At 56.4% G+C, this 27577-nt stretch overlaps 1 protein-coding gene across 1 annotated transcript in view; it reads left to right on the top strand.

The window, feature by feature from the left end:
* Positions 1-25669, top strand: part of CACNA1E (calcium voltage-gated channel subunit alpha1 E) — a 98799-nt gene extending 73130 nt beyond the window's left edge. The window contains exons 28-48 of the mRNA XM_054211798.1: positions 908-1068; positions 1507-1644; positions 2208-2409; positions 2595-2759; positions 3190-3300; positions 4291-4374; positions 4461-4586; positions 4790-4855; positions 6812-6903; positions 7371-7536; positions 7643-7770; positions 15113-15209; positions 17165-17270; positions 19106-19213; positions 19793-19893; positions 20170-20276; positions 20907-21015; positions 22346-22474; positions 23980-24160; positions 24273-24466; positions 25017-25669. Coding sequence (XP_054067773.1) covers positions 908-1068; positions 1507-1644; positions 2208-2409; positions 2595-2759; positions 3190-3300; positions 4291-4374; positions 4461-4586; positions 4790-4855; positions 6812-6903; positions 7371-7536; positions 7643-7770; positions 15113-15209; positions 17165-17270; positions 19106-19213; positions 19793-19893; positions 20170-20276; positions 20907-21015; positions 22346-22474; positions 23980-24160; positions 24273-24466; positions 25017-25556 — 3111 coding nt within the window. The 3' untranslated portion in view covers positions 25557-25669. The remainder of the gene's footprint in view (positions 1-907; positions 1069-1506; positions 1645-2207; positions 2410-2594; positions 2760-3189; positions 3301-4290; positions 4375-4460; positions 4587-4789; positions 4856-6811; positions 6904-7370; positions 7537-7642; positions 7771-15112; positions 15210-17164; positions 17271-19105; positions 19214-19792; positions 19894-20169; positions 20277-20906; positions 21016-22345; positions 22475-23979; positions 24161-24272; positions 24467-25016) is intronic.
* The last annotated feature ends 1908 nt before the right edge of the window (positions 25670-27577 follow it).

Below are 27577 nucleotides of genomic sequence, written 5' to 3' on the forward strand. Positions count from 1 at the left end.
GTTCCTCTGCCAGGGAAAGTGGAGCTGGAGTGGACACGAAGCAGCAAAGCCCAGATGCTCTCCTGTCGAAACAGGCTGCCCTGGCTTTGGGAGAGCTCAAGTCTCCTTCCAAAGTTCATTACCTTTCCCACCAGAGCAGCTTGCAAACAACCTGGGATGTGCTGTGCTCTCATGGTGTTGCACCGGAGGGGGATTTCCCATCGGAATAGAGGGATTATTTATGCAGTGCCGGTAGGATTATGGATTTGCCTATTTTAGCCAATGGGGTATAGAGCCAAAAAGGAGCAAGAGGCTGAGCGAGCGAGCCCTGAATTTTCTCACAAAGGGTTATTCGGCTGATGGATGAGGCCCAGGGTGACACCCCGAAGATATGGGTTTTGACCGCAGCTTTTCTTCCCGATCAGTGGATGGATTCAGCCCATGTCCGTTCATTTCTGGACACCTCTGTCTTCACCATGAAGCAGAGATGAGGACATTCTTCTCTTTTTTTAAAGTGCTTTGAGAACTAGAGCTGAGAACGAACCCTCTGCAGCCTGGGAGGTGCTGCTATTGCAGGCAGAGGTATTTGCTCTGCTCTGTTATTCACAGTGATTACGAACAAAGAAGCGTTTACTAATTGGTCTTGAGTGTGCTGCTACTTGCATCGTTGGGGCTGTCCCCGGTCTGCTGCCCTGCTTGCAGAGGTTGGAGAGGGCTGAGCAGTGACTGTGTGTGTGCTGGGAGGTACTCCACATGTTAAACTCACTCATAAAATAGCCCTTTGCCTGGGAGAAGGCCCAGCTCTTCCCCCCTTTCCACCCCAGGAGTGGGAAATGTCTTTCCCCATGGCAGTCTTGAGGAAGGTTTTGGTCCTGCCCTTTGCTGAGGTTGTCGGTTCCCCAAAGTGAGCTATGCCCTCTCCTTGCAGGCCGTCTTCGACTGCGTTGTGACTTCCCTCAAGAACGTCTTCAACATCCTAATCGTCTATAAGCTCTTCATGTTCATCTTTGCTGTCATTGCTGTCCAGCTCTTCAAGGGGAAGTTTTTCTACTGCACTGACAGCTCTAAGGACACAGAGAAGGACTGCATGTAGGTGCCCTGTTCAGTAGGTCCGATGCTGCTGACACCTCTGGCAAAGGCAGGGTGCTGGGTAATGTCTTCTATGGTTCCCAGTTAAGTCCTTGGTCATGACTTGCTCTTGGCCGTGGTCCCTTGGGGTAGATGGCATGGGCTGAGCCCCATCGCCATTGCTGCGTCAGCGCTGTGCATCCTTGCACAGGGATGTGGGCTGGAGAACCCCGTATTTTGCTTCTGTTCTCTTTTCTCCTTCTCTCTTCCCTTTTGCTGTCCCCTTCTCCCCTTTCCCCCTAGTTGTTACCCAGCCTCTCCCCATTTCTCCCTCCAGCCCTGCAGGAGGAGACATGCCCCCTCCCACCACACACACATGCTGCTCCCAGGGTTTAAAACCACTGTCTCGTAGTCTGGCAGTATAAAAAGCAAGGTCACTTCTCTCTCCCAACCTTGCAGAGGGAACTACGTGGACCACGAGAAGAACAAGATGGAAGTGAAGTGCCGGGAATGGAAACGCCACGAGTTTCACTATGACAATATCATCTGGGCTTTGCTCACCCTCTTCACAGTCTCCACCGGCGAGGGTTGGCCCCAGTGAGTATTCTTCTCCATCCAGCTCCCTTGAATTAGGGTGGAGAAGTCCCCACTGGGTTGGTTGGCTTAATAACTGGCTGTAGCCAGGTGGGACTGAGAGAGAAACTGCTGGGCAGGGAGGAAGAGAGGAAGGACGAGACATTATGTCAGGACAAAAGAGCTGGAACCATGGCTGGGGTTAGTTTCTTCTTCAGGGAGTGAATTATAGATAATCCCTTCTCCTGTGTGGTCCTGAGGTATATCTTAACTCAAGTTTAGAGATGACCATAGGATTAGCCCTTTCTTCATGCTGACGGGAGCTTGGGCAATTTTTTTCTCTCTACGTGGAGCACTGGAAAATCCATTTTCCTGCAGGGGCACAGGCAAAGCACCGTAAAACAAGCTGTAGCCACTGAGAAAGGTTGTCCTTGTAAAGCAGATTAAGACAGAGATTTGTGTTGTCATTGTTACAACTGTGGACAGACAGAGCTGGCTGTACAAAGCGGGTCCCGTGAGAAGTGCCGCGTGGTGGCATTCCTGATGGGCACATCTCTGGTTGCTTTTCTTCACCTGTCTGCCCACAGGGTGCTGCAGCATTCAGTGGACGTGACGGAGGAGGACCGTGGGCCCAGCCGCAGCAACCGCATGGAGATGTCCATATTTTACGTCGTCTATTTTGTGGTCTTCCCTTTCTTTTTCGTCAACATTTTCGTGGCTCTCATCATCATTACATTCCAAGAGCAAGGAGACAAAATGATGGAGGAGTGCAGTCTGGAGAAGAATGAGGTACGATCCAGGGAGAGGAAAAGGGGACGTTTCCATGGGTTTTCTGCAGTCTGTGAGCTTGGAGCTTCCTAGATGTTGAAAAGGTGTAAGAAACCCATGAGCCACCCATCAAGGAAAGAAGTGTGGCAGCCACTGTCCCCCGTGTTACCATCGGCCTGAGTCTGATGCACATTGTTTTATTCCAGAGGGCCTGTATTGACTTTGCCATCAGCGCCAAGCCCCTCACGCGGTACATGCCCCAGAACCGGCACACCTTCCAGTACCGGGTCTGGCACTTTGTGGTCTCCCCATCCTTCGAGTACACCATCATGGCCATGATAGCGTTGAACACCGTGGTGCTGATGATGAAGGTGAGCCAGTCAGAGTGTGCCTGTCCTGTTTGAGGCGGTGGGGAGAAGGAGGGTCCATCAGGATGGGACCAGAGGGTAATTTGGTTGTTTCTAGGAGACGCTTTGGGACAGAATCTGAGCATGTGTTCCCTTGGCATAGTCACTTGAAACACCACATACCCCCAAGTGGAGAAGAGATCTTCCCTAACTGAGATGACCCAAATGATCTTGACCTCTTAACTACTGCAAGAAGATCTGGATTTACTCTGTGCTTCCTTCTTAGAAGGAGTGGCAGCTGTCCTGGGAGAGGGGTGGAGAGGGGAAGGAGGAGATGGTCTTGAAGCACTCAGGGCAAGGAACACAGACCACCGCAGGTCTTCCCTGGGACAGTCGTCAGCCAAGAGGCTGGCAGGCCCCCTCCTGGCTAGCAATGTCTCTCTCTTTCCATCAGTACTACTCTGCTCCATACACCTATGAGCTGGCCCTGAAGTACCTGAACATCGCATTCACCATGGTGTTCTCCTTGGAGTGCGTCCTCAAGATCATCGCTTTCGGCTTCCTGGTGAGCGGCTGCTCCTGTTCTTGACAAGGGTGTTAATTTGGACTTTGGCAGCACACAGATCACAGAGGGAAGGTGTTAATAATGTGAGGTTGTTGCTATTTATTTCGGGTTCCAGCCTGAAAGCTGCTTTTAGATTGGAATCACTCCTTTGGTTCTCCTTAAACTTCCCACTGCCGGATGCTGGTGGGGAAAGCCACACCATTGCTTTACTTTTTGACTTGTTTCTGCCGTACTCTGGTGCCTGGACCACGTGTGTGCTGTGCAGCCGCTCCGCTAAAGTCAAGTGCTGCTGCAATCGTGCTGGTGCCTGCAGTCCCTTGTCCCTGGGAGCCACACGATGCTGGTGCATGGCTGTCCTTGGGCTGCATCCCTTGGGCCAGACCTGACCAGCAGTGAGACCTCCCTGCCTAATTCACCGTCCTCAAATCCCCAGCTGCTCATTTAAGATTTGAAGCCATGGACTGCTTTTTCTTCGGCTGCTCTTTGCTGCTTACGGGCAACTGTTATATTTGCTCTCTTATAGTTCCTTTTCCATTCCTAACCCAGACTGGGGGATGAGGTCCACTAGCCAGGAGGGTTTCTAGCCACCCTCCCTGCTCCCAGTGGCACCAGCCATGGTCAAGTCTGGTCTTGCACCAGCTGCCGCACAAATGGCAGGGGCTGTGAGATGGGTCCGGGTGCCCACGAAGAGGAGGTGCAAGGGTCAGCGTGAGGAGGTGTTGCAGCCTGACCAGGACTGGCTGTGGCCGCTTTTCCCGCTCCCATTCACCAGGGTGGCCTGTTGGATGCATGAGTCGGCTCCCAGGAGAAGCTGCTCACTGCAGACACGCTCAGGTCTGCCACCATCTCAGATGCAGGACAGTGCTCCGGACCATGGCTGCGTACAAATATGCACCTTGTCCACGAGCAGCCTCGGCCTGTGGCCCAGCACCCTTCAGACCTGCGATCCCCGAGCTCAAATCCACGTTCCCTCTCTCCTTCCTTTTGCAGAACTATTTCCGGGACACCTGGAACATCTTTGACTTCATCACCGTCATCGGCAGCATTACGGAGATCATCCTGACAGACACCAAGGTGAAGCGGGGGCTGGGAGCAGCGGGCCGTACCGCTGCGGGGTTGGGGGCTCCTGCCTCCCTCTGACCCTTCTCATCTCCTCCCAGCTGGTGAACACCAGCAGCTTCAACATGAGCTTCCTGAAGCTTTTCCGGGCTGCTCGGCTCATCAAGCTGCTGCGCCAGGGTTACACCATCCGCATCCTGCTCTGGACGTTCGTGCAGTCCTTCAAGGTAAGTCACGCGTGCCCTGGTCTCCTCCCAGGCCATGGTGCTGGGGTGCTGCTCCCAAATGCAAGCTCTTTCCCAAGGTCTCGCTGACTTGTTGGCTTGTAGGAGAGACGGATTGGCACAGCTTTACCCGCTCGCTGTGCATTTTGTACTCCTCTGGAGCTGGACCTGTGCTAAACGAGATGACTCATCTGCTTATCTTGCAGGCCCTCCCCTACGTCTGCCTCTTGATCGCCATGCTTTTCTTCATCTACGCCATCATTGGGATGCAGGTGAGCACAGACATCTCAGCGTGCATCCCTCTGGCGCGGACAGGCTGGACCAGCATGTCCTCAGCGTTATGCACAGCAGCCAGCCTTGTGCCTGCCTGTCATTGCTTCACTCAATCGCGGTGTCCGGGAAGGTCCCGAGGGTGGAACAGCTTGTTTGGGAGCTGCAGAGCCACGCGCCTTGGGGGACCTGCCACAGGCTTGTTCAGTCAAGCTCCACAGCTGTTTTCCCGACTTGTACCCTTGGAGATGTGGCCTTGGGGACTCAGCTGGGCGTCCTGTGCGACGGCTGCTTTCAAATCCGCCACCCTTTCATTTAGAAATTACACCCTATCTCCAACTCCCTGACAGCCCCCAGAGATTGATTTCATGCCTGAGGGACCTGGTGAGCAGCCTTCTGCCTTTTCCCATCCAAACGGCTGGATGATGGCGGTGATCCACCTTGTCCCTCTGCGGAGGGTTTATGTCGTAGCCGTGCTGCTGATGGTCTGCTTGGGCTCTTGCTGTTAGGGACCTGCGATGACCTACCAGGTGGTGGGAGGTCCGCAGAGCATGGGAAGATGTTAGCTTTCCAGCTGGTAAATAAGAAGCACGTGAGCTAAAACCCTCAGCTCCACACGTGCCGAGGGGCTGGCTCGGTTCTGCGGTGACTAAATCCCACGCTGAGGATCTGACAAAGCATCTTCGAGGATGAACGCTGGGGATCTGGAGCCGCCTGATGAGCGAGCTGCCACAGTACCCAACACCGTTGCCTGGACGGGCAGATTTTGGGGAGGCAGCAGGCAGCGCGGTGGCCCCCTCCTCGGGCTGCTTGGCAGCACTGGTGTTTAGTCTCTTCCACCTCCTCTCTCCCACCTCGAGAGAGTCTCATGGCTGGTTTTGGCCGCTCTGTCCTACACATCTCGGCATGAGCTCCAGGTGTTCTCTGCGCTAAACAACCGCCATCTGACTCAAGTTCCCCCCCCCCGCCGTGTGGTAGTATTTGATTTTTTTTTAATTTTTTTTTTTTAACACCATTGTGAACAAATCCCCAAGCAGTAAAGTCTGTGGGCGTTATTTGAGCAAAATAGCTGGAGGCAGAAAATATTCTACAATTACACATTCCAAAAAACCTGTACGGGGAAAAAAATACTCTGCAGTTAGTGTATTTTTAGGTTCACGGAAAGCGGAATAAATATTTAACAGTAATAACAGCACATTTTTTCCTATTTGAGGCACTTTATGAACATTCGTTATATCCTACCACAGCCTTAGCTGTGGGTCGTTATTAGGATATCGTCCGTGTTTGGGACATTGTTGCCTCTTTTGGCCCTGGGGACGGTAGTCCCAGGTGTCTGGCTGTCCACGGTGGGCCAGCAGTCGGTCTGTCCCTCCCTTCGCCAAGCCCTTCCCCACCCTATTTGCACCGCCGTGCCCAACCTCAGCATCACGGACCGTTTCCCCACCGACGGAGAAGCTCCCGGGAGTTTCCAGGACCGGGAACCCAGCACCCACCCAGGGTGCTGCGGCTTGTCCCTGTGCCTCCAGCGTGCTTGAGACCGCCAGCTGCCGGGCGGTGCTCGGATGCCGCCCATAGCGCGGCAGAGGGATGGACATGGAGAGGTTGGAGTCGGTTGATCCCAGGTCCTCCGTGCTCCCGTTTCCATGGCAGCTCGGCCTCTTGCAGCCTTTGCCGCCCACCACAGATCCCTGCCGAGGAGAGGAGAGTCTCCTTCCCTGACGGCTGCTCGGTGCCGGCTCCACGGTGCGCTGGCTTTGCACCGGCGTGCGTTTGCTGGGGTACTTTTCCAGGAGGGATTGCGCAGAGAGGGTGGATGTCAGCTGCTTTTGGGGCTGGCTGCGCTGAGGGCGATGGGCCTGGGGCAGGATCGGTCGCTGCAGTGAAGGTGAGCCTGCAGCCGATTCCCCAGCTGCTGAGCTCTTGCCTGAGTAACTGAGCCCTTTTTCTCCCTCCTGCAGGTTTTTGGCAATATCAAACTAGATGAGGAAAGCCACATTAACCGGCACAACAACTTCCGCAGCTTCCTGGGCTCCCTCATGCTCCTCTTCAGGTAAGTAACCATAGAAAACTCCTTTGGCAGCATTTTTGGGTGCAGGAGCTGGGCTGGGCAGGTTCCCACAGCAGGCTTTTTGAAGGACATCAGCTTTTGGTGCCAGAGACCAGCTGGGCAAACACATGGCCACAGGAGCTCAGGAACCCTTTCTTTTTTCCTCTATCCTGCCCCAAAAAGGATGTCTGTCTCCCAGCTTTTTGTACTGGCTGGCCAGGGGGAGTTGGCCCAATGTGCCAGGAGCTACACACAGGCACGGCTGGACCCATGGCTTGCGTGGGTCCAGCTCGGTCACCGCTGATCCAGTGCCTCGCTCCTCTGCAGGCTGGAGATGTGTTTAAATTGGGCAGGGGGTTGTGCAGCTTCTTGTGAAGACTTGTGACCCCCCCGGCTTCTTCTGGGGGCATCCTGCCCTGGCTCCATCCTGTGCCACCACAAGCTGCTGAGCAGGGCTGTGTTGGGCGCAGGAGTGCCACGGGAGAGGCATGGCAGGAGATCATGCTGTCCTGCCTGGAGGGCAAAGGCTGCGAGCCGGACACGACGGCGACGTCCGGGCAGAATGAGAATGAGCGTTGCGGCACCGATCTGGCCTACGTTTACTTTGTCTCCTTCATCTTCTTCTGCTCTTTCCTGGTGAGTTCCTCCTCCCTGACAGCCCTGGGGGGCCCTCTCATGAGGGTCATCTCTGCTCCCTCTACCCCTACTTTCCTTTCTCTCTGCCTTTTTCCCTTTCACTTAGATGCTCAACCTGTTCGTGGCGGTCATCATGGACAATTTTGAATACCTGACTCGGGATTCCTCCATCCTGGGACCTCACCATCTAGATGAGTTTGTCCGGATCTGGGCAGAGTATGACAGAGCAGCGTGGTATGTAGCCAGCTCCTTCTCTCCTGAGCAACCTCTCAGAGTCGGTTTTAAACAGGCATCTCTGTGTTCTGCTGTCAGAAGCCAGCTTGCGATGCCTGGGACGGTCAGGGAACGGCTGCTGTCGCTTGCAGTCATTACAAGGCCAGCAGACGGTTCCTACAATGCCTGGTGGCACAGGCGTCTTGGGTGGTGTTCGTGGTTTGCCATGGTGTTTATCCTGAGTGCTGGAGATTCCTGCTCTTTCTCTCCTCTCTGGCCAGCGGGCAGGTCCCTCTCAGCCTCCCTCCCTGTCCCCATCCACCAGCTGGGTGCCTCTGCCCTGGGACCGGCACCATCACCACGTCCCCAGCACCCACAGCTCCCTGTCAGAGCAGGGCTGAGCGGGGCTTGTTCCCAGCAACGGGGAGAATGCTGGGGGTCTGCTGGGCTCCTGCCAAGTCCCCTATGGAGGACCTTGTTGGGAGTGTGTTTGATGGGTTTGGGGAATTGTGTTCTTACGCTGGGAAAACTTTGTTTCCCGCGCTCACACCTTTGCTGATGAAGACACCAGCAAACAGGGCTCCCGTTTGCAGGTGGCATCGTGTTCCCAGCAACAGGACAAGTTCACAGCAGCCGTTCATAGTCCTGGTGGCCGGCCTTTGGCCCTGCTCCTGCGGCTGCTGCAGAGGAGCTGCCCTCAGCCACTCCTCCCAGGGTGGCCTGGAGGACCCCTAGGGCAGTGTGGAGCACTCAGCACCTCTCGGAGCATGGTTCCCTCCACTCAGCCCCAGCACTATGAGGGCGTCTTGTGTGGCCCCTTCCTCCCTCCCCCAGCCCAGCGACAGCCTCTTTGGAGCCATGACCCATCACCGCTGTGCCGGCGAGCGTGGGCAATCTAAGTTCAAGAGCTCTTGACAGTCACACGCGCTCCCTTTGGAGACTCTTCGCCTCCACTGCTAACGTCCTGCCCCTCAAGAGACCAGCTCCAGCCAAGATATTTTTTTATGCCTAATATCATCAGCTCCTGGCACAGTTTCTTCCACCGTTTCTGTCCAACCCCATGCAGCTCAGTGCTGGCCGGGTTCCTCCCCACATGGCCCCCTCCGGCACTCTTGCTGCTGTGCAAGGTCCCCGTGGGCACATGGGTTTGCTTGTTAGTGGATGACTGTGCTTTGTGCAAGGGGGAGAGGTCAGTATGGGTGAGTAGATGTCCTGATGGACAAGTAGAGAAGAGAAAGGAGGTGAGAGCACTGAAACATGCAGCTGCTTGGTGTGGGGCTTCTCGCCCATGTTTTTTGGGAAGGATTTCTTCACACCAGGCACTTCATTGACTCTCGCCTCCCATCTTGGTGGCCTGGGCCTCCAGGACAATCACTGAAAAAGTATGCCTGAACTGTCCTATCAATGCCATGTACCACTCTGATTCTGAGCAAGCCCTGCTCTTTCATTGTGATACGTAGCCAGTGGTTAGGGAACGCGTGCAGGAGCCGCTAGTGCTGAGCCCATGGGGGCAGTCCTGGCTGCCGTTGCTGGGTAAGGAATGGGTGAGTATGTCTGAACGGGTCCCACCACCTGAGTGGGGCAGCAGTTCTGCATCCTGACACTGGGACCATCACGTGAAGGTCTCACGGGGAGACCGCCCAGCACCAGGGGGACTCAGGGATGGGTTTTGCCCGGATGGTTGGGTTAGCTCTGGCCAGTGAATGGAGAGGGGATGGGACAAGAGCAAGGAGAAACCAGAGGCAAAGGCACGAGGTAGGATGGTAATGCTGGTCTTTGCCTCCTCATGTGGTTTCCCTCCAAGCTTGTCTAAGGATGCCCAGGAGGCTGCAGCACGCTGCACCTCAGCACTTCCACCCCACATGGTCCCGCTTCCCAAAGGGCTCTGGTCTGGAGGGAAGCGGAGAGCTCAGCATCCGATCGCCCCTGCACCCTCTCCTGCCAGCTCTCCGCCTCGACTGCTTCGTTATTTCAGCTGGTGCAGGAGGGATACGGGCCATTCCCTGCACTGACTGTGCCTGGGCTGGGGAGATGTGCTTCTGTAGGCGAGAAGGGGTGTGCGTATGGGAGAGTTTGCTTCTAATAATGTGTACCCTTGGCAGAGCGTGGTCTGGTGGTCGGAGCACAGGACTGGACCGGGAGAGACCTAGGTGCTAGTGCCACAGCCACCGGTCACCAGCTGGTCACATTATCTCTTCCCATCTCAGATTCCCCAGACGTTGGAGATAGACGTGACTCAGCTGCCAAGCTCCCTGGGAACTTGCGAGCACCAGGGAGCTGGCCATGCCAGGGCAGGCTCTTTGGTGGCGTGATGGGACAGAACTCCACCTAAAGGGCTCATGGTGGCTAGAACCCAACTAAGCTGCAGGCTCACCCTGTCTAAAATCCCAGCCCTCTCCCACCAGGCGCAGGTGGCCAGGGGCACGATGAGGAAGGGTGCTGGGGTGGTGTTCACCACCAATACTGTCCTTCTCCAGGGTCAAGATGGGTCAGTATGAGGAGGTATGAGCTGACTCATAGCGGAGAAGGCAGTAGCTGATGCTCACAGCTTTCCCCTCTCTGGGTCTGACAGAGCCAGAAGGAGAAGAGCCATGCACCCCTGGGGTCTTGCCCCACAGATGGCCCCAGCATCCCCCAGTTAAGCTCTCCATCCTCCCCTCCACTCTCTCAGTGTCCTATTAACCCACCTGTGCTTCCTTTGCAGCGGCAGGATCTCGTATAAGGATATGTACAAATTAGTACGGGTGATCTCGCCTCCTCTGGGCCTAGGAGAGAACTGCCCCTACAGGGTGGCGTGCAAGGTTTGCCTCCCAGTCCTCCGCCACAACCTGGCCACGGGACGCACCATCCACCCCTCCTTCCCCCCTGCTCCACCGCCACCGCGCCTCCCGAGGGAACCCTGACGTTGCTTTCCTTCGAGTTTAAAGAGGTCCACGGCCTCCCAGAGACAGCAGCTGTCCCCCTCCAGGGGAGGCATGAGTGGGGCCAGGGGGGGCTCAGAGCCTCCTGGGGTGGGTTTCGACAAATTGCGTCCCACAGCCAGCCCCCTGCCCCAGCCACCCTTAGCGCAGAGAGCCTCCGAAGGGTGCCGGGCCAAATGCCACTGTCCCTGCATCTCGAAGTGCCCTCACATGGCAGCAGGAGGTTTTTTTGAGGACTTCAATGCGGTTTGCTCCTGGGGAGGAAAGGGGGGAGCAAAGGTAGGAGGATGTTGGGGACTTTGCTGTTGTTTTGGAGAGTGAGGACTGGGGGGAGGATGTGGAGGCCAGGGTGGCCCCACTCTCTGGAGGACACTGTGCTGTACCCAACAGACGCTTCTTCAAGTGTGGCACTTGAAGATACACGACCATGTCTATGGGGATCAGGACTCTTGCTAGTCTTGCCCTTAGCTTGCCGGACGTGTTTGGGAGGTGGTGGCACCTGGGCACCTCTCTGGAGCTCAACAGCTCCTCTCCCTCCGCCTGAGCCAAGCTCCTGGCTGCTGGCCATAAGTCCACAGCAGTGATTTGTGCCTCTCTGACTAGCACTTTTTTTTTTTTTAAATTTTATTTTGGGGTGACAGTTGAGCAAAATCCTGTGCCTGCCGCCTTCTCCAGAGTGCCAGAACACCTATGTCTGTGTCCATGGCATGAAAGGATGAACCGCAGAGCTTGTTCTTCCCTCTGCATCCCTCACAGCATCTGAGAAGATATATGAGGAAAGCTCAGACACCCCTGGCCCTCGATCTTGGCTCTGCAGAGGAAGAGGGTTCCTTGGTACAGTAAGGTGTAGCCACCACATCCTCTCACCACATCAGAAACGCTTCTTCCAGCCAGCATCCCTGGAACAGGTCTGTCACCCTCCCCAGCTGGTTGTGGGGATGATGCACACATTTGAAATCTTGAAGTAGACCACCAGAAGTAAAACAGAGCAAGCAAGCCAAGGCCTGGATGCTCGGTCATCTCATTTATGAAGAAGTATTTAGGGATAGGAGATTTCTTGCAAGAATCTCCGATGGCTCATTTGTTCAAGGAGCGGCTCCTTGCAGTCTTTCCACTCTTCTCTGTTGCATCCCTGGCAAATGACAGTGGCTTTGCTGAAGACACTTGCTCAGGTCCCTGCAGACAGAAGACACCTTTAGGAGGATTTCCAGTCTTTCTTGATTGACATCAGGGCTTCACTGGGAAACACTGCTCTCCCAAGCTGGATCACCTGGTGCTCAGAAGGACACCTGCTTCCTGGGAAGAGGGAGCTCTGCATCATTCTGGGCTTTCTGCTGACTCTGTGGGATGGACAGAGCAGTGAAGGTGGATAAACTCAGGGGGAGGAGGAGGCAGAGAGAGTGAGACCAGCTTCTGCTGTCATGTGAGGGAGGCCATACCTGTTCCTTCCTTGTCTTACCTTGATCTGCTCCTTCCTGTGCCTGGGATATTTCAAGGACATGAGCGATTTACAGGGATTCCCAAACAATTCCCAAAAAGAAGAAAGAAATGATGAAGAAAGAAAACCCACATGATCATTGCATCTTGCCACCATGGTCCAGATCCCAAAATGCCAACCCAACTTGCTCACCCTTCATTTGGGTGAGCCTGCCCTGCACATCACGGTGCACAAGTCCACTTTCCTGGAGCCCACACCCCTATCCTGCCAGGCAATGTGACAACGATGACTTGTGGAAACAAACACCAACGTCTTCATGGAGCGGCGGACCAAGAAGAAGAGATGGTGCTTTGGCAAGTTCAGGATGCTGCATGGGGGTGCAGCATGATATGGAAGCATACCTGCTAGGCCATCCACAGGTGGGATAACAAAGGGGCGTTGATGCAGGAAGACTTCTTGTGGAAGTCCAGCAAGCTCTGTCCTTATGCTGGGGAGAGCAGGTCTTGTAATGACATCTTCTTGGGACTTCATCCTGGCAGCCAGCTCCGCTCCTTGGGGCTATCTCTGCCTTTCTTCAACCCATCTGCTTCTAGCAGTCATGCAAAAGTGAGCCAAGGAGGTGGGCATCACCTTTGCCCCCTAAAAGTAGCCCTTGAGATGGTCATGGGTCAGGTGAATGCTCCACAGACATTCATATCCCTGTGGACATCTCTCATTCCTAAATCTACTCTCGCATCACTTGCTATTCTGGTGCTCTGTTTCTAACAGCCTGGAAAGGTATGGTCCTTATTTCCTAACCACATGAGGACAGATGCTCCCCAGATTTCCTCCTCCATCACCCGCAGGGTTCTCTCAGAGCACCAGGACCAAGCCATTACTGCCTGGCGTTTTTACAGGCCACCCTGTGCCGTAGCCACAGGGCACATCTCCGTCCAGACACAGGACAGATGGCCAGCTCTCCCATCAAGGATGTGCCCGTGCTGGGACCAGCTCCTGGGGAGCCATCCTGTTCAGATGGATGTCATTGCACGTGCCTTCCTGTGCTTCAGTCCATGGGGATGTGGTTTCTGGGCACTGCTGTGCGGCTCCAAACGCTTTAAGATCTCTGCTCTGAGAAGCAGCAAAGCGTGCAGCCTGTCTGTGAGAACAGCACAGTTCTCCTGCAGTCCTTCTTGGTTACTGATGAAAACTCTTCCTTTCAAAGGAATCCGTTCCTCCTTCATTGTGCAGAGAATCTCAGTACAAAAGACAGTCTCTGACGTGTTCTGGGTACGCTAAAATCCCCCCTGCCAGGAAAGGTGGGTGGAAGATCGCTGTCTTGCTTCCTTTCTGTAAAAAGTTCTTGAGCATGAAAATTTTGAGGTCATCTTCTCCCCTTCAGATACCTCGAGTCAGTGCACAGCCAGCTCTGCCAAGACGCTGCTTATGAACTCCTGGACCTGGATATTTCCTCTTGATCATCCCACTTAATAGTCTCCAGAGTTGTCGTCAATCCTCTTTCCAACTAGTTTAGGTGTGTCAGGTCTCAAAGGGGATGGCTTGCCCAGCCTGTTCAGTGTCTGCACTCCAAACAGCTCCTGTTGCGGGTCGTCACCATCTCTAGTTCTCATCCGAAATGTCAGGACTTCTCTTGGTGGGGGCCTCTTTGGCCAGGGGTCTGCTTCCAAACCAGGGGTACCCCCTGAGAAGGGGAGATATCTCCTTCTCCCCTTTCCACGCTGCTCTGAGCACATGGGTAGGGAAAAGGCCGGGATGTCGTGGGGAGTGCTTAATTTTTCAGCAGTGCCCTCTCTCCCAGGCCACCCCGACTGAGACAGGTTCCTCTCCAGCAGCATCCTCCCAGTCAATGCATTTGCTGTTGCGAGGTTGCCCAGGCCCATTAATCATCCTGAACGTGGCAGTGCAGGACAGAAGCCTGGCACGAGGGGAAGAAGAGGTGGCCAAGCCCAGGATCCCTGGGAGACGTACTCGAGCAGCCTCCTGGATGCGCAGAGAGAGGGAGATGCAGCCCAAATATCTCAGCCTGGCAGAGGGCTCGAGGCGTCATCGGGTGGCCCGTTTTTGGTAGCATCCCTCGCTGCAGCCATCCTAGGCAGGCCCTTATGGAGCAGAGGAGCGCGAGGTGGGGGTCCGTCCTAGCTGCCTCCCTTGGGAAACCCAAATGAACCCCGATGTTGGAAGGCCCAAACAGCTGCCTCTGCTGAGACTCTTTAAACTCCAACCTGGTGGAACTTGCAGCCGCATGTGGGAGAGAGCCAGGGCGGGAGCATGGCATGTACAACTTTTCCTCCCAGTTTTGTTTTTTTTCAGCCAATTCAGCATGCCTTTTTGCACTGGTGCATGGTGGGGAAAGCGGTCCATCCGCAGAGCCAGACGGAAGCAACTGGGCATCTTCCTTTGACAAGTGACCCTGGCCCACTGCCTTCTATGCAAGATGCTGCCTCCCAATTGCATAGACTTTATGAGCTGGGGATACACAGCCTTCCGGCTATGGGTTAGGTGGCCACAATACCCAGGCCCCCCCACCCCCAGGAGGGAAGACGCTACGGAGGCCACAGAACGGTGTGGTGCAAACCACCGTTATCTCAAATAACCCATGGCTTGAGCGCCGTGTATCTGATTTATACCACTCGCACACAGCCCTGGAACCTGTGGGACAAGTTGGGGGCTGCTGGAGGGCTTTAGGAAAGGGGTTGAGACCAGAGGAGGACTCCCAGACTGCTAGTGAGACAGGCGCTTGAGGCCAGCAGCAGAGAGGAGAGGGGTGAGTTGCTTTCTGCCAGCATTCCTGGGTCTGTGTGAGCAGTGCTATAAATCCACATCAGGACAGTCTCTCATGTATGATTTGCCTTGATTAACGGGTTTCCTGTTCTTTTCCTGTTTGTCCGTTTGTTTTTTCTCTCCTGTTTTCCTGTACTATTTTTGTTTGTACGTTTTTCTGCTCTCTGGGAATGCCTCCTCTCTCTCTGCATCTCCCTCCCTCCCCTTCCCCCTTCATGAGCAGTGGCCGAATCCATTACACTGAGATGTATGAAATGCTGACTCTTATGTCACCACCGCTAGGCCTCGGCAAGAGATGTCCTTCCAAAGTGGCCTATAAGGTAGATCAACCCTTCCTTCTACGGGGGCTAGAGCTGAGCAGGACCCGGGGCTCGAGGGAGCTGTGGGAGGTGGGGCTGGGGGAAGCTGGGGAGGCGTTGGGGGCATCCAACGCATGTTTAGCTCGCTCCTGGGGAGCCTGGAGTGCCCGGAAGAGTCCTGGCCACGCTGGCCGGTCTCCACTGCCCACGCATGTGACGCTACTGTGGTCACTCGCAAGCCTGGGGAGCTCTGGGGTGGAAGACCCCAGTGAAATAAAAGGGGCAAGGTCAGCAATAGTGTGGGAGGGTTAGGGAAGATGAGGTGAGGAGCAGCCCCGTAGCACAGTTAGGAGGGTGAGATGTCCTTAGGACTTCACTGACCCAAGTTTGTCCCATGGGCTTGGAACCATCCTTGTCCCTGCCAGCGCAAAAACAGGGCTAAAGCCCATGGAGATGGGAAGCAGGTGGGCAGCAAGGATGTATCATAGAACCATAGAATGTGTTGGGTCAGAAGGGACCTTTAAAGGCCATCTAGTCCAACCCCCCTGCAGTAAGCAGGGACTTCTTCAACTAGATCAGGTTGCTCAGAGCCTCATCAAGCCTGGCCTTGAATGTCTCCAGGAATGGGGCCTCCACGACCTCTCTGGGCAACTTGGGCCGGTGTCTCACCACCCTGTAGGAGCAGCTCTGAAGTGCAGGAGCCAGGGCACGTCATCACGAGCTATTCCAAGGATGGCTTGTGCAAGGCAAAGCCAGATGCCTTCAAAAGGTGTCTCCGAGTTCTACCCCCTTGTTCCTCCTGGGGTGGTGGCCAGCAGTTGGATCATGGCACAGGCACAGCATGCTCTTGGCTGCATAGGCATGGAGCAGGAGCATGGGAAGCTGTGAAGGACGTGGGGTGGGAGCTGCACGGCTTTTCTGAGGGCAGCAGCTGTTAGGACAAGACCCAGAGCTACGGAGCAATATGTTGCTCCAGGTCTGGAGCAAACTGAAGCTTTTCTTGGCCACGGGCTGCTGCCTGCAGCCCTTTCAGCCGCATTCAGGGCTGGCGAAGAGGGGATCTCTGCACACTTGCAAACATGCCGCCACCCTCACCAGCTCTCAGATGTTTGTTCACGCGTGCATACATCCACCATCACGCTTTTCCGGGAGAAAATAGGCTTGAAGGCAGGGAAAGGACATGAGAAGCCGGGTGAAAAGGAATGGGCAGGGAAGGGATGACCCAAGGTATTCACAAAGCAAAATATACTCTCTGGAAAGTGGATCTGGTCACTTCGGTTTGCACCCCGCCTGCCCAGGGTGGGGAAGGAGCATGGCGTGTCTAACCTGCCTTGGTTGCCCTTCTCTCTTTCCTTCTGCACTTTTTCTACCCTTCCTTCCCTTCCCCACCCTTGGATAATTTGGACCCTGTGCATGTGCTGGCAAACTTCATCTCTGAAAGACGCAAAAAGGGAGCGCCAGGATGTAGCATGCTAGAGGAATCCAGCCGATCTGAAGTCCCTGAAGGTTAGGGACCCTCCTCTCCCCTGCCCCAGGTGGGAAGGGTTGAGAGCTGGAAAGCCAAACTCCCTGGGGAACGGAAACCTGAGCCCAGTCTCCCCTTCCCGAGCATTCCCCGCGCCCACATCCCTGACGGATCAGGCGTGGCTTCCCAAAAGTGCCGGGAGGTGCCATGGCAGCCCCGGTGCCGTGGGGAGGGGGGCTCAGGGGCCGTTCCTGGGGTGCAGGAGGAGCCCTGGAAGGCAGTGAGCCGGTGTCCTGGGGTGGAAGGAGCCGGGGGGGGGTGGGGGGATGGCGGGGTGATCCTTGCCCTTCTTTTTTGGCTGTGCTGTTTTGACACTCTTTGTTGCTTTTTATTTTTTTAATTTTTATTTTTTTTTCCTTTTGTTTAATGTTTAATTTCTTTTCCTCCAGCCTGGTCGATGTGTTTTTCGATATTGTTTTCCGTCCGCTGTTTTCTTCTCTCTCTTGCGCAGAGACTGGTGCTGATGAACATGCCTGTGGCCGAAGACATGACGGTCCATTTTACCTCCACCTTGATGGCGCTGATACGCACGGCCTTGGACATCAAAATTGCCAAAGGTAAGGTGGGCGGGACAGAGAGGGGACAGAGCCAGGAGGGTTTCAGAGTGACCAGTACTCATCCGTTGGGCAGGCTGACAGCATCACAGCCAAACTGGAGTTGGCTGCCCACAGCCTGGCATGTGGATGGAAGTGATTACCTTGAACAGGCAAATTTCTGCCAATCTCCATAAAAAATTCTATTTCTTCAGGGAAGAGATGGCTAGTTTTCCACTGGAAGGTGCTTCTAGAGAGCTTGTTGTCTACCGAGTAAAGGGGGAGAGAGAGAGAATTCCCCTTCCTCCCCATGTACAAAACCAAACCAAGGAGGGAAAAGATCACACGTGCTTGGCTTCCTAAGGGCTGGGGAACGGAAAGCTCTCTCTCAGAGAAGATAAAACGTTCTGAGCAAGAAAACCTGCTTTGTTGTTGTTGCTGAAAACGCTCTGATTCATCAGATCAAAAGCTTTCTGCAGAAAGATGCCATTTTCAATACAATGTTCCCTGGGAACAGCTCAGCTGTTGGAAGAAAACCCAACCCAGGGCAAGACAGCAGCAAAAGCCCAGTGCTGAGACACCTCCTTGGGTTCAAACCCCTCTCGATAGAGCACAGATTTGAACCCAGGCCTCCTACAGCTCAGCAGGTTTTCCCTGGGCTTGGGTGTCTCTGGTTGGCACGTGTTGACAGCTCCCTTTGAGCTTTGGGTCTTCCTAAGCTCAGCAAATCCCTTCACCACTGTCCAGAGAGCCCTGCTCTCCTTGCACGGCATCGCCGAGTATTTAAGGATTTCAACCAAGTGGAGCTGCTCTTTCCCCAGCACATGATCCGCTCACCAGTGAAGAGAAAGTGGGGCAGCAGCAGGTGTGTGTGGGCTGCAGTAGGATTGGAGCCGCAGAGACGGACCCAAGGCGAGCTTGAAGATGGCAGCTTTGAGTGGGAGGGCAGGGGATGGGGAGATGGAGGCACATATGGAAGGGATGGTAGGAAAAGGTTCCCTACGAGAGCAGGAGACCAGGCTCACTGATGCAAGGTGGCCCTCCCAGCCCAGAGCGAGCTGGTTGCTGCTCATGAACCTCACTTCAGGAGAGCAGCTCTGTGGAAGAGACCTGGGAGTCCTGGAGGACAACAGGATGACCATGAGCCAGCAATGTGCCCTTGTAGCCAAGAAGGCCAAGGGCATCCTGGGGTGCAGCAAGAGGAGTGTGGCCAGTAGGTGGATGGAGGTCATCCTCCCCCTCTGCTCTGCCCTGGTGAGGCCGCACCTGGAGTACTGTGTCCAGTTCTGGGCTCCCCGGTTCGAGAAGGACAGGGAACTGCTGGAGAGGGGACAGCAAAGGGCTACCAAGATGCTGAGAGGACTGGAACACCTCTCTCATGAAGAAAGGCTGAGGGATTTGGGTCTCTCCAGTCTGGAAAAAACACAACTGGGGGGGATCTTACCCATGCTTATAAATACTGAAAGGGTGGGTGTCAGGAGGATGGGGCCAGGCTCTTTTCAGTGGTGCCCGCGGACAGGACAAGAGGCAATGGGCACAAACTTGAGCATAGGAAGTTCCATCTCACCATGAGGAGGAACTTCTTTACCCTGAGGGTGGCAGAGCCCTGGCACAGGCTGCCCAGAGAGGTGGTGGAGTCTCCATCTCTGGAGACATTCCAACCCCGCCTGGACGCGTTCCTGTGCCACCTGCTCTGGGTGACCCTGCTCTGGCAGGGGGTTGGACTGGATGATCTCCAGAGGTCCCTTCCAACCCTATGATTCTATCATTCTATGGGAAAAGGCTGGGTTTAGTTGGACCCTGCTGCCAGACCTTGATGGACGTGGACCTTTTTTTTTCCCCCTCCCTCACTGTTCAAGGCGGTGCAGATTGGCAGCAGTTAGACTCTGAGCTTCAAAAGGAGATCCTGACCATTTGGCCTCACCTGTCCCAGAAGATGCTTGACCTGTTGGTACCCATGCCAAAAAGTGAGTCTCTGTGGGAGCTGTCATCGCTGCCAAGTTTCCATCATACCTGCAGCAGGTTCTTCCCAAGGGGAGGTGGGGACTGATCAGACATGTCCCCAGCTGGGGGAGAAGTGGGAAAAGGGTTTGGTTTGTGTTGCTAAAGGCTGGCTTCTGCCTTGCTCTGCCTGCCTGCTTGGGAACCCTCTTGAAAAATGCCCAGTTTGCAGTTATCTACCCCTGCCAAACCCAGAGTCTCCTGTAAATCACCTCTGGAGCATACAAGGGCAGGAGGCTGAGCATCACTTGCTCTGTTACATATGAAGATGTGATGAAGACGTGTGTCTTGGTGGTTTATGATGACACTTTCAAGCCATCTCCATCCATTTTATCTCCGCGTGGAGTGGCTGGGTGTTCCTCTCTCTCCCTCTTTTGGAGCAGTGAGCAGAGTTTGAAGGTCGTCGGGGTATCCCACAGCAGGGCTCGTCCCGAGATCCGCGCTGGTGCCTTCAGACCTGCTGTTTCTGTTAACACGCAAGTGTCCCCCCTTTGTTCCCTCTTAACACGCAAGTGTCCCCTCTTTGTTCCCTCTTATGCTCTCAGCCTCTGACCTGACTGTTGGCAAAATATATGCAGCCATGATGATCATGGATTACTACAAGCAGAGCAAAGCAAAGAAGCAGCGGCAGCAGCTGGAGGAGCAGGTGAGGCTCACTGAGGGCACATGGTGGGTGGGACGGGGATGTTCAGAACAACCTCGCTGCCTCCTACCATGGGATGCACTTGAGGGATGAAGATGGCGGTACAGGTTGGGGTTTGGTTTGGTGACTCCGAGACTATGCGTACCTGCATCCTTGGTCCCCGACAGCGAAGATGAGCATGCTGTTGCCTCCCCAAGCTTGGTTGGAGCTTGGTTGGTGAAGCACTGGATGTTCATCTGCATTTCCTGCAGGCTTAGCTCTTTCCTTTATTCCGTACAGAAAAACGCCCCCATGTTCCAGCGCATGGAGCCATCCTCCTTGCCACAAGAAATCATCTCAAACGCGAAGGCTCTGCCTTACCTCCAGCAGGACACCCTCTCGGGCCTGTGAGTATTGCCCAGAGAAAAGGGGAGGTATTCCTGTCATTTCTCTGTTCCTGCAGCCCTCTTTTTGTTCTCTGGAGCTGGCACTGGGATGCACAGAGGGTTAAAGAGCTGCCAAGAGCAGCAGAAACCCAGTCCAGAGGAGAAAGCTCCCGCCACAAAGCTTTTGCGGGGTTCCAGGTAGCTGGTGTGCATCAGCATCACCAACAGCAGCGGAGGTGGCCAAGAGGGATGGCCCGGTGTCTGCATGGATGCTCTTCTTGCAGGACCATCCTGGCACTAAGTGTAAATTCTCTTATCTAGGAGGGTCTGGGGTGGACCTGAACCTCCAGAGCGGTTGAGCAATGGGTCCCTGGGTGGTGCAGGGTTGGTGGGGGATCCCAGCACCCTGGTTGGTGGGAAAGAGATGGTGGAAGTTGCTGGCGTGGGATGTCCTCTGGCATGGGATGTCCTCTCCTGCCCGGGCACCATTTCAGATGCCCAAGGAACATGATATTTGTCCCAGAGGTCTCAACCTTGACAGCTTAGGGAGCAAGAACGGGGGGTCCCCAGCTCTGAGCCACTGGGGAGGTGATACCCAGTGACGGCAGCACCCGGCTTGTGGGCCTCCCTGAAGCTGGACCGTCTTTGCAGGAGCAGCCGGAGCGGGTTCCCCTCGCTGAGCCCGCTCTCGCCACAGGAGATCTTCCAGCTGGCGTGCATGGATCCGGCTCACGGGCAGTTCCAGGAGCACCAGTCTCTGGTAAAGTCACGCACCGCCTGGCGGGCGCTCGGCTGCGGTCCCAGCGAGGATGCTGGTGGGCATGGGGAGGTGTGGGGCTGCCGGCACAGCAGCGAAATGCTGCTCCCAGCCCCTGTGGCAGCGAACACAGCAGGGAGATGGCAGCCAGTGGGTCACTCATGGATCCAAGCAGGGGAGAAATGTCCCCAAGTGTCCCCAAGCTGGGGCTCTGGCCCCTCGCCTCTGTCCGGGCACTGGGGACACAGCCACCCCTGGGCCAGCCCTGGCCAGTAGGGCCAGGCAGTGGCAAGCGCTTTTGGGGCGAGAGCTGTGAGCGAGGTCCAATGTCCTGCAGTAAAACATCCTTCTCTTCGCAGGCGGTTCTTTTTTTCCACTGAGCGCTCATTTCAGTGGGTTACCCCGTGCTGAGTGATGGTATCTGATGTTTTCGGATTCATGTTCATTTTGTTGTCAGTGCCTGGTGTCCCCGATCCCAAACCGATCTGTCCAACCGTCTCCAACGGGAGCACACCCCTCCGGCCTCACACACGTGCTGGCTGGCAGCAGCAGTGTCTGTCCGTCTGTTTGTATATATTTATATATACATATTTGTATATATCTCTCCGTGTCTGTGTGCGTGTGCGTTCGCGCACCACCCCGGCGCTTGTCGGATGCAGTGTTGTACCACTGTGCATCTCCAGGCCGGTCTGTGTCCCCCGGGGTCTGTAGTACTCTGTGTGAGCTGTGTACCATGCAGGCGGGCGTCCCCTGCCCCGGCCACCCCCACCACACCACCGTCCTGCCAGCAAGGAGGCGGCAGATAAGACACCCCCCCGCCCCTTGCCCATAAAGTCACCTTCTAGCAGATCTCCAGGGTCACTCCCTGCCCATCTCCTCTACAAAAGAGTCCCCTAAATTGAGAATTAACCAAGGTGCCACAGGTGGCGTGCGTTCTTTTAATGGGGATGTGGCCACAAAGCCTTTAAAGCAGGGTCAGGGAGAAAATCCCATATGTTTGTCCCATTCTGGCAAAAGGAGGAGTTAAAGCCCGGGCAGTCAGGGCATCACCAGATCCAGGCAGGTTTTCTGCTGCTGCTGAAGAGGTCCAGGGTGAACTGGCCATCAGGCAAGCATGAAGCACCACATCTGGGCTCCCCAGCGATGGACTGTGAATCGGAGATTATTTTTCGGTGACAACGTGATGGATGACATGTCTTAGACTCTCTTTTTGGCCCACTTAAGTTCTGGCCCCGGTTGAGCGAGCGGGGCTGTCCCCTGCCAACAGGGCAGAAGCAGCGCGCTGCCCCGCTCCAACCCCATCCCAAGAGCTTGGCTGTGTGTTTATTTCTAGGAGCCAGAGGTTAGGGAGTTTCAAAGAGTGCAGCCCTCTAACCGTGGCAACTACCTTCCCGTGGACACTCAGGACCACGCTGTCTCTGGGAGGGCCTCCTCCATGCCTCGTCTCACTGTGGATCCCCAGGTAAAACCAAGCAAAGCCCCCCCACGGGTGCCGGGTCCAAGCAAAGCCTACCAGGTAACACTGGGACTTCTCTCCACACTCAGCGAGTCCCACGAGCCCCCGAGCTTCCCCAGCGCCCCCGTGTTGGAGCATCTCCCCATCTTTGGGGAGTTGCACAAAGTAGGAGAGCTGCTGTTCCCCTGCGTGGGGGACACCAGCAGCGGAGAGCAGCCAGGGTGTCAATCCCCTGGCTCGTGTGGGAGGTCCATGGTGGAGCAGGGCCATGCCAGGAGGTTGCAGGGTCCCCCCGCAGTGGGACACCCCTGCTTTCCTCCAGCCCTGGGCGCTGGCTGAGGTTCGAGGAGTGCCAGCCCGGCTGTCAGATGATCTCCCGGGTGATGAAATGCCTTTTCCTTCCTTTCCCGTTGTCCCAACGCACGCGCTTCTCTGTCTGTCCAGGGGAACCCAGGCCACATCTCACCTCGTTTGTCTGCCTGGTTTCTCTGTTGTTCTGTCTTGTACTCAGCCTCCACCGAGACACAGACGCTCCTGTGGGGTTCGGTTTTGCTGTGAAGCCTCTGGGTCTGCTTTCTCACAGAGGTCCTGGTGTCGGGGCTGGCGTGGCACTTCGGTGGGGCGTGAAGAGGAAGGGAGGCTTTGCCTCGTAGGATTTATCGACCATTTAGCAGTGGGGGGAGATGATCAGAAGAGAGGGGAGGGGAGCAGAAAGGGTACGGTGCGAGGAGAGGAGAAAAAGGAGAATGGCCTGAGGCTGCAGAGGCAAAAAGCTGCTGGAATAGAGCAAAGGAAAGTATGGGAGGAGGTGATATTTTCCACAAAACATGTGAGAACTCAAGCTAGAATGAGGGGAGAAGGTAGAAAGGAGAAGCACGGAAGGCAGAAAGGAAAGGAGAGGGGTGATAAAACGACAGCATGAGTGGGGAGAGGGACAGAACGAGCGGAGGGGAAGGGGACGTGGCAATAAAGGAGGACCAAGGAGGACCAGTGCTGCCACTGGAAAAGTGGCAGCAGCCAGGAAAATAAACACCAAGTGAGGGGCGCTGGAGGATCCCCTCTCTCTCAATGATTTCTTTTCCGATGTCTCCGTTTGCTCCACTCGGTCCTGTTTTCAAGGCGGGGAGGGATGCTGAGACAGCCTGGGGGGGACAACAGCCTGGTACCTCTCCCGTCCCCATGAGGTGGGGTGCTGCTGCTCATCCCCTGACGCGCAGTGCCTTGGCTTGAACCCACAGCCGCTGCCTTTGCTCGGGGAGCGCAGCTCCCAGCCGGTGGGGGCAGGGGAGCTCGCAAGCCCAAAAGCTAACCCCCCACTTTCCTCCCGCTCCCCCACCCCGATTTGCGCAGAGATTATTTGGTGGGGCTGTGCTCGGGGTGGCCACCCCCACCCCAACTCTCCCCATCCTGGTGTGCCAGTGATGGTGGGGCACCATCATCATCAGTAATTGCTCAACCGCCGTCCCCCCACGGCGCTGACCCCCTCCCCGGCCGGACGGGGTTGCTTGCAGGTGGTGACAGACACCAGCTCGATGCGGCGATCGTTTTCTACCATCCGGGACAAGCGCACCAACAGCTCCTGGCTGGATGAGTTCTCCATGGAGCGCAGCAGCGACAACACCTACAAGTCCCGCCGGCGCAGCTACCACTCCTCGCTCCAGCTCTCCGCCCGGCGCCTCAACGCCGACTCGGGTGAGCAAGTGGCCCCGTCCCACACCAATGCCAAAAAAAAACCAACCCCTCAGCCGAGCTGTCCCTTGCTCCTGGGGAGGGGACGGTGAGGACTGACGGGGATGTCCTGCAGGCCACCGGTCCGACGGACATCGCTCGGGCGGCAGGGAGCGGGGCCGATCCAAAGAGCGCAAGCACTTGCTGTCCCCCGATATCTCCCGCTGCAACTCTGAGGAGAGGAGTCCCCAGGCGCATGACGAGTCGCCGGAGCGGCGGCGCGAGTCCCGGTCACCCAGCGAGGGCAGGTCGCAGACACCCAACAGGCAGGTGCGTGACAAAAACCCCTTCCTAAGCACAAAGGAGAAAAGCTCCTTGCCAAAACTGGGAAGAGAAGCCCCAGCTCCGGGAGCTCTGCACCATCTCTCCTCCCCACGGTGGCATCTCTGTGTCCCCTGTGAGCTTGAGCGGGTTGGGGGTACTCGGACACCCTGCCTAGCGTTTGGGGAGAGAGGTGGATCTCCACACTGATCCTCTCACCACTGTGGCATCCGCTCCCTGACAAGGTTGAGATGTCCCAGCTACACAAGCCAGTGCTTGAGCGTGCTTGAAGCCCACGGAGATGCTGCCCATGGGGACCATCAGCTGGCAAGCCATTAGCTCTTCCCACAGTGGTTTTGTGGGTGCTTCTTACTTTTGACCACCAAGAGCAGACACCATCCTCATCCCTGGAGCAGACCCCGAGGCAGGGATGGGGCAGGCGAGGGGCCTCATCCAAGTGTGAGGATGCTCCGGGCACCCCAGGTTCAGGGCAGGGGGAGTGGGCGCACGGCGCTGCCCATCACCCCTGTATTCCCCAGCGTGTCTTGGTGCATTGCAGGGAACGGGCTCCCTGAGTGAAAGCTCCATCCCCTCCATCTCGGACACCAGCACCCCCCGGCGAGGTCGCCGCCAGCTCCCGCCGGTGCCCCCCAAGCCACGTCCCCTCCTCTCCTACGCCTCCATGCTGCGGCACGCCGGAGATGGCTCGCCGCCAGCCGAGGAGAGCGAGGGGGGCTCCCCGCTCCTCTCCTCCACCTTGGAGCCCAACGCCGCCGGCCTGACCGAGTCTTCCAGCTCCCCAGCGGGGAAGCAGAGCCGCCAATCCACCCCGCAACGCTACATCTCGGAGCCCTACCTGGCCCTGCACGACGACTCGCACGCCTCAGACTGCGGTGAGGAGGAGACGCTCACCTTCGAGGCGGCCGTCGCCACCAGCCTCGGCCGCTCCAACACCATCGGCTCGGCCCCGCCGCTGCGGCACAGCTGGCAGATGCCCAACGGGCACTACCGGCGGCGGAGGCGAGGGGCGGGGCAAGGCGTGATGTGCGGGGCCAGCATCGACGTGCTCAGCGACACCGAGGAAGACGACAAGTGCTAGAAGCTGCCCCTCCTTTTTCGCCCCAACCCCGGCCCCGTCTCAGCCTCCCTGTCCCGTCCCATCCCGTCCCGCCGCCGCCGCCCTGCCCCTCTCCAATGCATGCTCTTCGCCACGCCTGGGAATGAAACCAAACCAAAACCAAATGCCAGGGGAAAAGGAGAAAACCAAACTGACCGGAACATGGAGGGGGAAAGAAAAAAGGAGGGGGGGGGAAAGGAAAAAAAAAAAAGAAAAGAAAAGAAAAAGGAAAAAAAAAGTCTTTGTGCAAAAAAAAAATTAAAATCTGTCGACTTTCATTTATTACTATCACCTTTTTTTTTTCTGCACAGAGAAGCATTTGATGGGTGGCGGAGCGGCCCGTGGGGTGTGCGTGCTGGGGGCCGAATGAGAGCCCCCCCCCCGGCCGCAGCCCCGCTCCCTGCCCCAAGCGGGACCCCCCGGGAAGGCTCATCCCGATGGTTTTCCGCTCCCCGAGGCCGGAGAGTCCCAGCAAGAGGGGGTACCAGGGGCCCCCTTTGCTCTGTCGCTCGGGCTCGTGCTGCTGTGGCTTTGAATTTCCCTCCCCCGAGGGTCTCATCCAGCCTGGAGAAGGGGTGAGGTGCGGTGGCGGAGTGCGGGGGGACCGAGGGGTCGCGGTGCACCAGGTGGACCGGAGCGGCTCTGCCTGCCAGCGGTGGGGGGCAGGAAAAAAGAAGCCGACTGGTTTGTACAGGGGGCAGGCGGGAGAAGGGCTGGGGCTGGGGTGGGGTGGGGGCTCAGTGCTGCCAAAGGTATGCTGCCTCCCACCGACATATATTTATTTATATACGGAGAACTCTAGGTGTGCCTGTGCGTGTATATACGGTATGTGTGTGTATATATATTTATATGCTGTATATATAAAGATATACACATACATGGATTTGTTTTAGTCATCTGACAATGCTGGGGAGCCCCCTGGGGTTTTTTACTGCCCGCACCCCTCTTTGGCGGGGGCAGGACCAAGCCTCCCCGGGGGGCTGCTGTGGCCCGTCGCTGTAGCAGAGCGTTGAGAACGTCACCCTGCTCCCCTCGCCCCCGTCCCAGGCGTTTCCGGCGGTGGGAATTGCATTTGCTCCGTCAGAGGTGGCCGTGGCGGCGGGGGGGAGGTTCGTCGGGCAGCTCTGCTGCCAGCTGTGCCGTGCCGTCCCTGCGGGAGTGAGTGGGATGCCCAAGGGACAAGGACGGGGCTGTCCCTGGAGGTATGGCTTGCTTGGCGCCGGCGGTGCCAAGGGGTGATGGCAAACCTCTCAGAGGCCTCTTTGCTGTGTTTTCCCAGGAAAAGAAGATTCCCGTGTCCGCAGGGGAGAGAAGATGTTGTGCGTGCGTGACGGTACCCTAAGATCTGTCCTCCCGGCAGAGGAGCCCGGCTTCGGCACCTCCCCTGCCTCGGTATCCCCTGCAGCCATGGCCTCTGACCACTTATGAGGCCTAGCACCCCCTTTGGAGGGGGGGCTGCCATGGGGGCAGCTGGGTTTGCAAACCCCACGGCCCCGGCGTGGGGGCAGGTGGGTGTCTGAGAGGGTTCTGGGAGAAGAGCGTGGTCCGGAGTGCAAGCAGGGTGGCTCGCACCTCCTGCAAATACTGAAAATGCAGTACAGGGCCGCCTTCTAGTGCCGGTCATTAATTAATCTGGTAATTATGTGCAGTCAGCTCTAATGATCTGCGCGCCCCCTTGGCCGTGGGTGCAATGCTTTGCCTGCCAGCCTGGGGTGATGCTGGTGGCCTTGTGGTGATGGGTGGCTCACCCTGGCGATCGCCGGCGTGTTTCTGCTGTGAGTCGTGTCCGTCGTCAGCCCTGAGCGTGGTCCTGGGGAGCCGGCGGGTGCTGTGTGCCTTTGGAGCCTCAGGGAAGGGCTTGCTCCACGGGCTGGAGTTCTGGTCGATGTGGTTGGACCAGGCACGGCCACATGCTGTGGAGGTGGGACGTGGCCTTCAGCCCGCTGGGCTGGGCAGGGGGAAGCGGTGCAGCCCTCGTCCTGCCCTTCCTCCTGCCCGCGGTT

This window comes from Rissa tridactyla, chromosome 8 (genome assembly GCF_028500815.1).
Source record: "Rissa tridactyla isolate bRisTri1 chromosome 8, bRisTri1.patW.cur.20221130, whole genome shotgun sequence".
NCBI lineage: Eukaryota > Metazoa > Chordata > Aves > Charadriiformes > Laridae > Rissa > Rissa tridactyla.